This window comes from Berghia stephanieae, chromosome 6, assembly GCF_034508935.2.
Source record: "Berghia stephanieae isolate SIO BIC M18660-M18661 chromosome 6, UCSD_Bste_1.3, whole genome shotgun sequence".
In the NCBI taxonomy this organism is placed as follows: Eukaryota; Metazoa; Mollusca; class Gastropoda; order Nudibranchia; family Aeolidiidae; genus Berghia; species Berghia stephanieae.
This window is the reverse complement of record NC_088365.1, coordinates 23,805,892-23,819,093: the sequence shown is the minus strand read 5'-3', so window position 1 is coordinate 23,819,093 and position 13,202 is coordinate 23,805,892. Positions and strand designations below refer to the sequence as shown.

General features: G+C 36.2%; 1 protein-coding gene across 4 annotated transcripts in view; it reads left to right on the top strand.

Moving 5' to 3' along the window:
- LOC144974714 (solute carrier family 41 member 1-like) overlaps positions 1–12,987 on the top strand; it is a 17,880-nt gene extending 4,893 nt beyond the window's left edge. For 3 of the 4 annotated variants that reach the window (XM_078917884.1, XM_078917885.1, XM_078917886.1), the window contains exons 3-11: positions 435–578; positions 1,330–1,509; positions 3,224–3,368; positions 5,435–5,581; positions 7,300–7,447; positions 8,983–9,056; positions 10,510–10,647; positions 11,489–11,637; positions 12,685–12,987. In XM_078917884.1, coding sequence (XP_078774010.1) covers positions 435–578; positions 1,330–1,509; positions 3,224–3,368; positions 5,435–5,581; positions 7,300–7,447; positions 8,983–9,056; positions 10,510–10,647; positions 11,489–11,637; positions 12,685–12,870 — 1,311 coding nt within the window. In that variant the 3' untranslated portion in view covers positions 12,871–12,987. The remainder of the gene's footprint in view (positions 1–434; positions 579–1,329; positions 1,510–3,223; positions 3,369–5,434; positions 5,582–7,299; positions 7,448–8,982; positions 9,057–10,509; positions 10,648–11,488; positions 11,638–12,684) is intronic. The other variant, XM_078917887.1, reaches the window with a different exon arrangement.
- Positions 12,988–13,202: the final 215 nt, after the last annotated feature.

Below are 13,202 nucleotides of genomic sequence, written 5' to 3'. Positions count from 1 at the left end.
TCATAAAATGACTGAAAGTTGCTCTTGGTCACAATAGCCTTTTCAGTTAATATGATTATTATTATTATTATTATTATTATTATTATTATTATTATTATTATTATTATTATTATTATTATTATTATTATTAATTAATTATTATAATTATTATTATTAAATTATTATTATTATTATTATTATTATTATTATTATTATTATTAAATATTATTATTATTATTAATTTTTTGGGGTATTGTTTGTTGAATGTGCATCAAATATACCAAGTTGACAGAATTCCCTATTACTTTCACTGCTTATGTTCAAAGATATCGTAAACAATAATAGTTATAAATCAGTCTGGGGTTAGTTGGCGATTGTGAATGGAAAGGTAGTGCCGTGGCATTTCATCATCTTTCTTCCTTGCCCAAGCGTGTCTGGTCTCTCTCTGTCCTCAGACTGGAGGTATCAATGTCAACGATTTGATTCAGTCCATCAGGAATGATGAGTCATCCCTCAGTATCATCTCCCAGGTGTCCCTCCCTTTCATCATCGCAGGCTTTGGAACTGTTGGAGCGGGCATGGTGTTGGATATTGTACAGGTGAGCCACTATGCGTTAAAAAAAAAGAGGTAGTCCTAAAGAGCCATTGGCCTGTGGAGCCGGAGTTTATTTCGGTTTCTATAGCGTGAAACTGACAGTAGCAATTGCTTTCTATCCTTTGGATAGGACACTCGTCTATCGCAAAGTGCTTTCCGCCAAATCTAACAGACTCAGCTACCCATTCACTGCTGGGTGGACAGAGGGGTCAACTGGATCCCTTTGCATGTGAAGCAAGATCTCTACCGCTGAGCCATCCCCCCCCCCCCCCCCCCCCCCCCGGCACTCTGCATAGCATTATCATTATTTTAAAAAAAAATTAAGCTTTTGCCTTTATATAGCACATTATCCACTACAAGTGCTCAAAGTGCTTTACCGAGGGTCCCTGACCATCAGCAACACGTAACATGTAGAACGAGACATGATGCCTGTTAGTTGATATTACACTTTTTACCGACAGAGAAAACGTGATTAATTAAGTGGGATGGGTGGTTAGGCGAACGACATAGGCAAAAGAACCGAGAAAAGGCAGTAAAGAAACTAGAATCGCTGGGACATTTCAAATAGAAAGATAAGAAGTGAGGACTGCCAACGGTTCATTTTCAATAAGTTTTAATGACCTAGAGATGCTCATGAACCTCTGAAGTTGGGGCCAAAATGTCGTAATTCTACCAATTTTTTGTAGTAATACGCAGGTCTGCATATATGATATTGTATTGTGTATTCATTCTTTTTGATTTTAATTTTATCCCAGCACTGGGACGTATTCCGAAAAGTTGGTGAGATCTTCATCCTCGTCCCTGCCTTGCTCGGCCTGAAAGGAAACCTGGAAATGACTCTGGCCTCAAGACTCTCCACGCAGGCCAATCTGGGCAACATGGATTCTCGGAAGGAGATGATTAAGATGGTTGGAGGCAATTTGTCTCTTATTCAGGTTTGTTCCCGTCCAAGTTAAACTTAGCTTGTTCTGGTTTTTTGATGGCATTAAGGACCCGTGGGCTTGGCAATAATTTTTTAGAAATCATGCATTCCGTTTCTTTCACTTTTTAAAATACCTTAATTAAGTTTTGTTCAACACACAGTGTTTTATTTGAACTTTTTTAATCTTAAAAAATGATTAAAGATTAAACTAAAGCCTTAATCAGTAAAAAAAAAAAAAGAAGCATGGTATTGCTAGTAACTTTTGGGAAGGCTATTTATAATGTGTGATAGTCTGCCAGTCCTTGAAACTGACTATTTATGTATTTATGTATCGCTCAAGGTTTTAATAAATATCGTTTTTAGTTTTTTCTTCTATTTGAGGCAGAGTTTGTGTGTGTGTGTGTGTGTGGGGGGGGGGGGTTCTCCTAAAACAATGACTCAAGTCCAGGCCCAATGAGATATGACTTATGAGGAGTGGAATGTGTCTGACGCATTGACCCAATGTAGGGGGGAGGGGGGGGAGGGCTAATTGAATTAAGGAAGCTATTTTATGGGGTGTTTTAGGGTTATTGTTATCATAGAGCAATGAAGATGGAGAAATGGAAATGGAATGAAGAAGTGATCATTAGACTAGTTTTTATTTTATTTCATTTTCTCTGTTTCTTGGTTGTCCTTTATCTCCCCACCTCCTTTTAAAAGCATTTATAGAGGGGTTTTTTTTCTCGTTCAAAGGATCAGATGCGATTTCAAAATTCTATTTTCAACAGACAGATTGATGTGTTACTTAAAAAATATAAAATATTTTATTTTCTTTTATTTTCATTTCATTCCATTCTTTACTTTTGTTTTTTTTTTTTTTTAGCTTAGGAGAGAGGCATTCCCCAGTATTAGAATAAGAAAACATTTCTTCTTCTTATTGATTTTTGGGTTAGATTTTTAAACAATGGGTTTCACTAAAAATTTGTATGTCTTCCTTTTCTTATCTTTTTATTTTTCTAAAATTACCCGTTTAATTTCAACCCTGGACCCATATGAGGTGAGACAATGAAGGCTGATTTCAACTCACATTAAGACCCATTTTTTTTCATATCATGATCTTGGAATTTTTTTATCGATTTGCAAGGCTGCCAAATTTTCGTATATTTATGGAATTCACTAGGTTATACAAAACCTCAGTATATTTTCCAATCACCTGCTGAACATAAAATAAAAAAAACAAGTAGGCAATGTCTTTTTACTGGAGTTGAGTTTTCAGAAAGAGGTCAGACTGTCAGTCGATGTGTTTGAACTCAAGTTCAGTAAATTTTTGCCTCCCGATTCGGCTACACTGGATTTGTCCCCTGTAGGTCTTTTACAGACAAATTTTAAAGAGATACCTCAATCAGTCTGTTGAAAATAGAATTTTGAAATCGCATCTGATTCCCCCCCCCCCCCCCCCACCACCTTCAAAGAAACAAAAACCACTCTATAAATGCTTTTAAAAGAAGGTGGAGAGAGAAAGAACTACAAAGCAACAGAGAACATGAAACTCATTGGGCCTGGACTTGACTCATTATTTTAGGGAAATAATAAACAACCACCCCACCCCCACCCCCCTTGTCTTACCCGTATTATACTTAAAAGACTGGGAAGAATGGAAAGCCATTTCCAGTTGACCTGTTATGAGACAGGAAGTAAGTATATACTAATTTGATTTATAAACCCTTCTCTTTGTTTGTTCAAATCAGGCTCAAGCCATTGCCGTTGGATTCCTATCATCTCTGACAGCAATGGTCATGGGCTGGATTAAGAACGGGGAGTTTAACATCAACCACGCCCTCTTGTTGTGTGCCAGCAGTCTGTTTACAGCGTCCATAGCCTCCCTTGTGCTAGGTATGTATCAATAATGAAAGACTGTAAGAAATTTACCTTGTGCTAGGTATGTATCAACAACGAAGCACTGTAAGAAATTTACCTTGTGCAGGTATGTATCAACAACGAAGCACTGTAAGAAATTTACCTTGTGCTAGGTATGTATCAACAACGAAGTACTGTAAGAAATTTAAAAAATTTGAGCTTTTTATATAGCGCATTATCCACTAAACATGCTCAGAGCGCTTTACAAGAGGTCCCTGGCCAACAGCAATACTTAAAATTTAGGACAGGACATGATGCCTGTTAGGTGATAGTACAATTTTTTCAGACAGAGGCAACACTGTTTTTTTTTATATTGCTTTGTTGTCTCACCACAAGACACTCAACTTCACACCTATGGGTTGCTGATTCAAAGCCTGGTTGTAGGCTGTGTAAATTCAATAAATGTTCTTAACGGGCTTTCTTTCATTATTCTTGGGTGTAAAAGGAGTTCCTGATGTTGTCTCTGTCTAAAATAGAAAAAAAGGTTATAATGGCACCTTAAATACGTTGTGTCTTGTCCTATATGTTAATTTGCTATTGGCTTGAGACCCCTTGTAAAGTGCTTTTAACATATTAAGTGGATATTGTGCGATATAAGAGCCAATCATTGACAAGGTGTACAGCAAGGTCAGACAAGTCAGAAATTTGACCCTTATATACTTTTAATGTTTTCAGATATTATTCATGCTTTCACTATTTGTTACAAATATTGTCTACGATAAGAAGGTATTCAATTAGAAAATTAAATGCTTATAAATATTAATCATTAAAATGATTATTTCCCTTCATTAATTTGTGATTAAAAATGTTGATCTGATTCTAATTTTTTTTTTTTCAATCAAGCAAGCTTTTATATCGATTTAGGTTCAAGAGAAATAAGTACACTCCATTTTTAGGTGTGTTTATCTTGTCAAGGTAAATGGTTAGGAATTTTTAAGTATTTATAAGTTTAATTTACAACTAAAACTACTATTGGTACTTAAATACCATTATATTACATCAAAGAAATTAAATATGCAATCGCCTACATTGTAGCCAATCTCTCTAATCTTTATCCCAAAACTCCCTATCAAGTGATGTACCAGGTTGGCTGTTATCCATTTCTAAATTATTTCATTTATTTTACAATTGTGCTTGTGCTTGGTCCTTATCAAAGTTAAGGCAGATGGATTCCTTCTTTATTTTGTCTGTTTTCTGAAGTTTTGATCTCATTGTGGAAAGTGTTATTTCATAACGGTTCAATAGTGCTGGAACTAAACCGGATAATTTAGCAACATTTGGACTAGCCTCTGTCATCTTAAACTTGTTAGTATTATTAGTAGTAATTGAAAAGGCTGGCTTTTATATGTTACTACACAATGTTAATTCTCAATGATGATTTCCAAATGGATGTGCAAGTGCAGACGACTCCATGCCACATTTGGTTCTTAAATCAAGGTTGCCAGTTTTCCGTATATTTACGGAATTCAGTTTGTTAAAAACCCTCAGTATATTTTCCAGTCGTCTGCTAAACGGAAAAAAGTCAATACATAATGTCTTTTTCTAGGAGTTCATCACCCAGAAATGGATCGGTCTATGTGGTTGTGTAAAAGTTCAGTAAATGTTAGGCCTCCTGAATTGGCAGCCCTGTTAAATTCCTTGGTAGGATTTTTCTACTTCAGGTAGGATTTTTCTACTTCAGGTAGGATTTTTCTTTCAGGTAGGATTTTTCTACTTCAGGTGGGATTTTTCAACTGCAGGTAGGATTTTTCAACTGCATGTAGGATTTTTCTACTTCTGGTAGGATTTCTCTACTTCAGGTAGGACTTTTCTACTTCAGGTAGGATTTTACTACTTCAGGTAGGATTTTTCTACTTCAGGTTGGATTTTTCTACTTCAGGTAGGATTTTTCAGTCAGATATGTTGCTGGCCACCCTGTATTTATTTAAACTGTTTCATTCTTCTGAGTTTTGCTCAAATAGTTTCATAGTTTTTATAAATACATGATCATATAGTCGAGACAAAGTGTTCATATATTATCTGTTTTGATCTTTAAATTTCAGGGTCAATAATGGTCCTGGTCATCTTGGTGTCTCGCCACTGTAACATCAACCCTGACAATGTGGCGACACCCATCGCTGCCAGTCTGGGAGATTTAGTGACCTTGACATTGCTCTCCTGGGTTGGAAATCTTCTGTGGATGGCTATAGGTAACTAGGGTCTTCTTCTTCTTCTTCTTCTTCTTCTTCTTCTTCTTCTTCTTCTTCTTCTTCTTCTTCTTCTTCTTCTTCTTCTTCTTCTTCTTCTTCTTCTTCTTCTTCTTCTTCTTCTTCTTCTTCTTCCTTCTTCTTTCATCATCATCATCATTATTTATTTTTAAAAATTATATTATATTATTAATTATTATTATTATTATTATTATTATATATTATTATTATTATTATTATTATTATTATACAGGGTGTCCAGGGAAGTCGGAAAGTTGGAAATTGGTCGGAAATTTCATACTTGGTCGGAAATGTTGGAAATAATGGGACTGAGGGTGAAATTTCCTTTAAAATGAGAAAAATTAGAAATTTCTTGCTTAAAATGCGATATCAAAAATGTGCAAAGGACAACTGCTGTGCACAAAATTATTATTATTTTACTACTACAACTGCCGCCACATGGTCATCACTGCTACAAACACTACCACATCATCATCCCTATCACCAACACCACTCACTAATGCAACCACCACAACATCATCTCCATCACCATCACTACAACATTTACCACATCATCATACCCACCACCACTACTCCAACCACCACCACATCATCATCCTTATCACCACTACTACTACACCCACTACCACATCATCATCCCAATCACCAACACCACACTACCACTGCAACAATCACCACATCATCATCCCCATCACCACTACTACAAATGCAACAACATTATCATTATCCTTACCACCACCACTACAACCACCACCACACCACCATTGCTACAACTACTACTACATCATCATCTATACCACCAGCACCATTACTACAACCACCACTACATCATCATCCCTACCCCCTACACTACTATAACCACCACCACATCACTCTGCCTACCAGCAACGTCACCTCTACTACAATCGCCACTGCTATAACAACCATCACATCACTATCCCTAACAACAAACTACAACAACCATATCATCATCGTCCCTACCACCACCACCACCACCTTTGCAACAACTGCTACATCATCATCCCTACCACCATCACAATCACCACTACTACAACCTTTACAGCTACCACTACACTATCATCTTTACCACTAATACCATAACTTACTACCACATCAGACCTACCAACAAATCATATGAGTATTTTTTAAAAGTGAAAATGGGGGTGGGTGGTGGCTTTTGACATTGTATAATCACATAGTACCATTCTCTAAGTAGATAAGATTTTACATGTTGCTATCAGTTTTTAAACTTTTGAAATTCCTCCAAATGTCGTCAAAAATTGCTGCAAGACACATTTTGGGTTGCATCTCTGCACTGCAAATGTTTATGAAATTCAAATTATAGATTATAGTCCATGGATGGGTCATGATCTGTGCTCTGAGAAATTTCCTCTTTTTTTGTGACCAGTCATTTTCACCTCTGCTCTTACTTTAAAATATGGATTGTGTTGCGGTAAGACCTATTTTAAGTAGGATTGTCTTTTTTAAGCGTATAGAACATTGTGTGTATAAAATACCTGGTGGGAAATTTCACTTCTAGGTAGGACATTTTAAGGTTGGATTTCCCTGGACACCCTGTATTATTATTATTATTATTATTATTATTATTATTATTATTATTATTATTATTGTCAAATTTGTTGTTGTTATCATTGTTATTGTCATTATACATTGTTTTTGTTCCCGTTTCCACCGATCAGGTAAACAGCACTGGTTAGCACCTGTGATTATCACATTTTTCTTGATTCTGCTGCCCCTGTGGGTTGTCATTTGTTTGAGGAATAAATATACAAATGACGTGATATATACTGGCTGGACACCTGTTCTTAGTGCAATGGTCATTTCAAGGTAGGATGTAATATATTATGATTGAGCTTTGTTTTTCTTTATTTTTACATTTATTTTTATTTATTTATTTATTTACTTTTAATGTTTAAAAATAATCTTTTGATACATTTTCCTTAAGACTAATTTCAAATTTATACATATCCATTTTAAAACTTTACTCACTCTATCCACTTTCTCTTCGTATCAAACCATTATCTAAGCCATATCTAAGGCAATCGATGGGTTGTCTCCCCTTGAGTCTTAACCAGTTCACTGTCGTACTCTGGAAAGACCTGGGGCGGGGTCTGTGACCTCCCATGGTGGGCAGGACACTTGCTGTGTCTTCTATCCCCCTCTATCTGGTTGCTTTCTGTCTTTGTCTTGGAATTGGATTACTTGGTCCTAGTCTTTGCCAGAGTCCTTGGCTGAGAGGGAAACAGTCAAATCTATCATGTTTGTTTTGGGAGAAGAAATTTTTGTACTTGTAAATCACCTCTCTGTTATATATTGATAGTAATATATATTCTTTTTGAAAACATCTTGTTAAAATTTGAGTGTATTCCTTCTTAGTGGGATCCTGTGCTTGTGTCAGGATGAGACATTTAGGTGATCTCAAACTAGGTACTTTGATATTGTGCTCCTGGAATCTACACTTGTTTCCTATTTGAACCAATTCCCCTTTGTCTTCCTTATTCTTGGGTGATTTAATTGTAATTCTAGAACTTTTTACTATCCCATTTTCTTCATTTTTGCTGACCCGGATACGACCTAAATGTGTTGCAAGCGCCATAAAACCCTTCAAAACTAACAACAACTCTGGAAAGACACATTTACAAACGTGGCCAGAAAACTCGTCCTACAGTTGAGTTTTGTTGAATTCTAGCAATTATCGGGATGATAATTTTCTGCCCGTCTTTTAACTTTTAATGCAGAGATGGACATCTAACTCCTTTCTTTGTATGTTGACACACTTGTTTTGTTTCTTATAGAGAAAAGTGCTGTATCTCAATTGCTCACTCATGGGATCTTTGACACCCTGTCTGGTTCCCACAGTGGTTATGAGAATAAAAGTGTATGGAAGACATTTGAGTTTGGCGAATTCCTCACTTCATAGATGCGTTTGCTTTCCAGTCCTTCTCTGATCTCATAGTCAGACGAAGTTGCTGTTCCAGTTGGTTCTCAGGTCTTTCTTTTTAACCTTCCAAACAACGTGATAATATATTCTGTGTCTTCCTCAAACATGGCTGGGAACACTTATTTTGGGGGGAAAAGGCCCTTAAACATCTATAATGTATAACGTGCTTCAGATTATATTTCTGATCGGGTTAATTAAACATCATCCTCCTGGTACTTAAACAACTCTGGAATGTCTTGCACTCGGAAAAACAAGCAAACTGGAGACCAGCATTGCAATATTCTCACCTATTAGCTCGAAAGCAAACATTGTATAGTTAACTCATTTGATTACCCTCTATGTTTCACAATGACAATTCTACACGATTATCATTATTTTATGTGATGTTTTAAAAAAAAATTTCTTTCTTTTATCATTTCAGCATAAGCGGTTTGATACTTGACTTTGCTGTAGCATTTTATCATGGGATTGCTGTCTTCCAGCCAGTTATTAACGGTGAGTGGAATTTAGTTATTTGTTAACGCTGTAGTAGTAGTTGTTGTCATGGTACGGCTATGTGGTCTTGTGGTATGACACTTGTCTTCAGTCTGGAAGGTCCAGGGTTCAAATCCCACTCTGAGCGGCACATTGTTGAGTCATTGGAAAATGCTCTTCACTTACATTCTCTCGTTGTACTCAGGTGTAAATTGAGTATCTGGCTGTTAACATGGTCGTCTCTGTCAGAAAAAAATGTTATTTCGTCTAACAGACGTCAAGTCTTGTCTACATGTTAAGTGTTGCTGTTGGCTAGGGTCCCATTGTAAAGTGCTTTGAGCATGTTTGCTGGATATTGCGCAATATATAAGCTCAATTTTTTTTTTCTTTTTGGTTATTCAGTTGAATAATAATAGAGCAAGATGATAAAATAATGGGTTTTAAAAAAGAAAAAAATTACAGTACGGTTTGGGACCCATGCGTAGAATCTGATATAAAATCAATTGAAGCTGTCCATTGCCACGTTGCAAGATTTGTCTGTAATCACAACACTGGCGTACCATGATCCTCATCTTGGCAAAAACTCTCAAAGCCGGGACTTCGGCGAAGTCCCAGGTTTGAGAGTTTTTGCCAAGATGAGAGTAATTTAAATCGATTGATATTTGAAGGACGAGTTTTCTGGACAAATTTTTAAATTTGTGTTTTTCCAGAGTACGGCAGTACAGTTCTCATAGCAGTGTAACAGACATAATATAGCTTGGGGATGAACTTTAACCCTTATGTTTAACATTACAAAGAAAATGACGGCCTTCTCCCCAGAAGAACTAGACATACCTATAAAACTTAAATAATGCTCTCAAAGAAAATCCCACTCATAAACGCTTAAAACTCCAATCTGCCAACTCAAACATCTTCAAGTATTCATTTGACATTTGACCCCACACCATCAAAAACTGGAACATTCTTCCCGAAACATGTGAAAACACAACAGATTTCGACACCTTCAAGCGAGGATTATCAAAACACCAGCCATGGCTGCCACATTCAACAGCTCTCTCTCCACCCTCGAACACAAATACTCAGAATTGAGTCGATTTTGAGTTACATTCATTCAGATTCGGATTTAGAATTATTGTGAAAGTTTTAGTCAATATCCATTTACTTTTAAATTTGTTACAGTAAATGAAAAAATCAGCCGGATGGTGAAAAGGTTTGAACTGAGATTTCGCCAAGTTTAGTTAGAAGGTCAATTTTTATCACAAATGAGTTTCTTGTCATAAATGATTAAATCAACCCTTGTATATTTTCAGGAAATATCAAAGCTTAATCCCGATTTACTTCAAATAAAGATTAGAATGGTCTGGTGAGCATATTCTTTCAGAAAATGAAAAAAAAAAATGCAAATCTAAAATGTTTACCTTCGGACTGATTATGTAATGCACTGACACATTTGTTTTGTGTTTTTGCCATTCAGGGGTGGGGGGGAATCTTGTCGCTGTTCATGCCAGTCGCATCAGTACAACGTTACATTTAAAAGGGAAGCCAGGAAACAGAATACGAGACCCCAAGTTGAAGGGCTTTCTCAATCCAGTCAAGGTCTTTTTTGGCTCAAGTAAGTCACGTTGCTTTCCATTATTTCTGCTCTAAAATAGGTGTGTAGATTTATGCTTTCAAAAAAAAATGTTTTTGACTATTTGTTCATTTTTATTTTACTTTTCTATTTCTGGTTGTTTTCAGCCCATTGACTTATTTGTTCCATGTAAATGATTGTTTCCAACTTTTTAAAATTAATGTCTATCATTTTTACTCAAAGAATGAACAGTTTAGCAGATCTATACTTGATTAATTGCTAATTGTTTTTCAAGTTTGACTGTGAGGAAGAAGAAGAAGAAGAAGAAGAAGAAGAAGAAGAAGAAGAAGAAGAAGAAGAAGAAGAAGAAGAAGAAGAAGAAGAAGAAGAACTAATATTGGACAAATGAAATGTTGAGTTCCATATATTAAGCTGCGTGTCACATGCAACGCCATCCTCTCATCTCTCCTTTGTCTTTAGTGTTTGGTTCATGGTGTTTTGGTGACAAATGGGAAATGGGAAAGTGAGTGTCATACAACAAGACCACATAGCCGCACTACAAGACCACTATGTGCTCTCTTGGTATGACACTCGCTTTTAGATCCTGGGTTCGAGTTCCACTCTGAGTGATGCATGGTTGAGTCCTTGAAAAAGGCTCTTTTCTCACATTCTCTGACTGCACTTAGGTGTATATTGAGCACCTGGCTTTAACAGTGTTGTCAGATCAAATAACTATATCCCCTAACAGGCGTCATGTATCGTCCTACATGTTCCATGTTTTCCTATGGCTAGGGAACTGTTGTAAAGTACTTTGAGCATATTTAATGGATATTTGATGATGTGCTCAAGAGATTACACCTCAAAATTTCAATTTCTTTCCCAGGTGTTCACTCTAGGGCAGCCCGTGTCTTGACTTTCCTGACCATTCCCGGCCACCTCATCTTCATCTACACCATCTCCTACATGAATGCAGGCCACACCTCTCTCAGCTTGCTATTCAACGCTGTTTATCTCACGGCCTCTTTGTTACAGGTAAGTCAACTGTCTCGTTGCTTTATTCATTTCATTGGTGAGAGTAGGGCAGAGAGCAGCTATATGGTCAAGTGGTTTGACACTCGCTTTCGTATCGGAAGGCCCAGAGTTCGAGCCTCACTTGACGCATAGTTGAGTCCTTGGAAAAAGCTCTTTATTCACATTCTAATGAGTGCCTGGCCGTTAGTTAAAAAATTGTAGTATCGCCTGACAGACGTCATGTCTCGTTCTACATGTTGCGTGTTGCTTTTGGTCAGGGACCCCTTGTAAAGCCCTTTGAGCACATATAGTGGATATTTTGTGATATAAAAAGCTCAATTTATAGAGATTGTGACGTCAAACTTTCTACTTTTCCAGTTCCTTGGAAGTGTGTATCTGACCAGAAGTGTGTATGTAACCAGAAGTGTGTATGTAACCAGCCTTAGGAGGACTTATAAGGACTCGGCTGCATTTTTAATCATAATGTGACATAACTATTTTAGTAACGGGATGTTTTGGCAGATAACTTAAGATTACAGGACATAACAGAGGGAGGATGATTGATCATATATTTTGACTAGAAAATTAGATACCATCACTCTGACAGTAGAAGATCAATTACACAAGGTATGTATCCAGTCCTCCAGAAGAGTGGTTTTACACTTGCAATGAGATGGGAACAAGTTTTTTTTACATCACACATTTGTTCCCTGTTGTAATGCTGTTTAAAGGGTTTGTTTCTAAAAAGGAAAGCATTCATTTTGTGTACTGATGAAATCAGTACTATATACACATTTTAAAAATCAAATTTTTAGGGCCACTTTTGGCTAACTTCTTTTTTCTTGCTACTTAATTTTTTCCTTCCAATTTCGGATTATCAAAGTAAATTGATATATGACCAAGACGTTTCTTTCAGGCTATAATTTCTGGCATAACCTCTGTAACATTTTTCACCATTAGATCAATAACAGCATTACCTTTGGAAATTGTTGTGAAATGGTAATATATATTTCTAGGTACGAATAAAATCGAATCTTACCGGTAATGGGTTAATTGTTTTTATTTTAGGTAGTCCTCCTGATTTATATAGCAACTTGGATGGTTCCCATGATTTGGGTGGGCGGCTCCGACCCCGACAATGTGGCCATTCCCTACTTGACAGCCATTGGTGATCTACTGGGTACCGCTTTCCTAGCCATCGCTTTCCACATCCTCTTCCTCATGGGTGACAGGGATGCCGACGTCGGCGACTGATTTTGGGAGTTTGTATGACCTCATGATTTTATCTTCTTTTATGATTTTGTCGAATTTTTCTGAAATTAATGAGTGTATGGTAGATGGACGGATGGATTGCTTATGATGTCATCATCAGCTGCATTATTATTATTATTATTATTTTTATTATTATTATTATTATTATTTATTATTATTATTATTATTATTATTATTATATTATTATTATTATTATTATTATTATATTATTATTATTATTATTATTATTATTATTATTTTTGTTTTTATTGTTATTATTATGATTTACCATCATTATTGCATTATCATGAAGCCTCAAGCTTTTTATTTTTTAG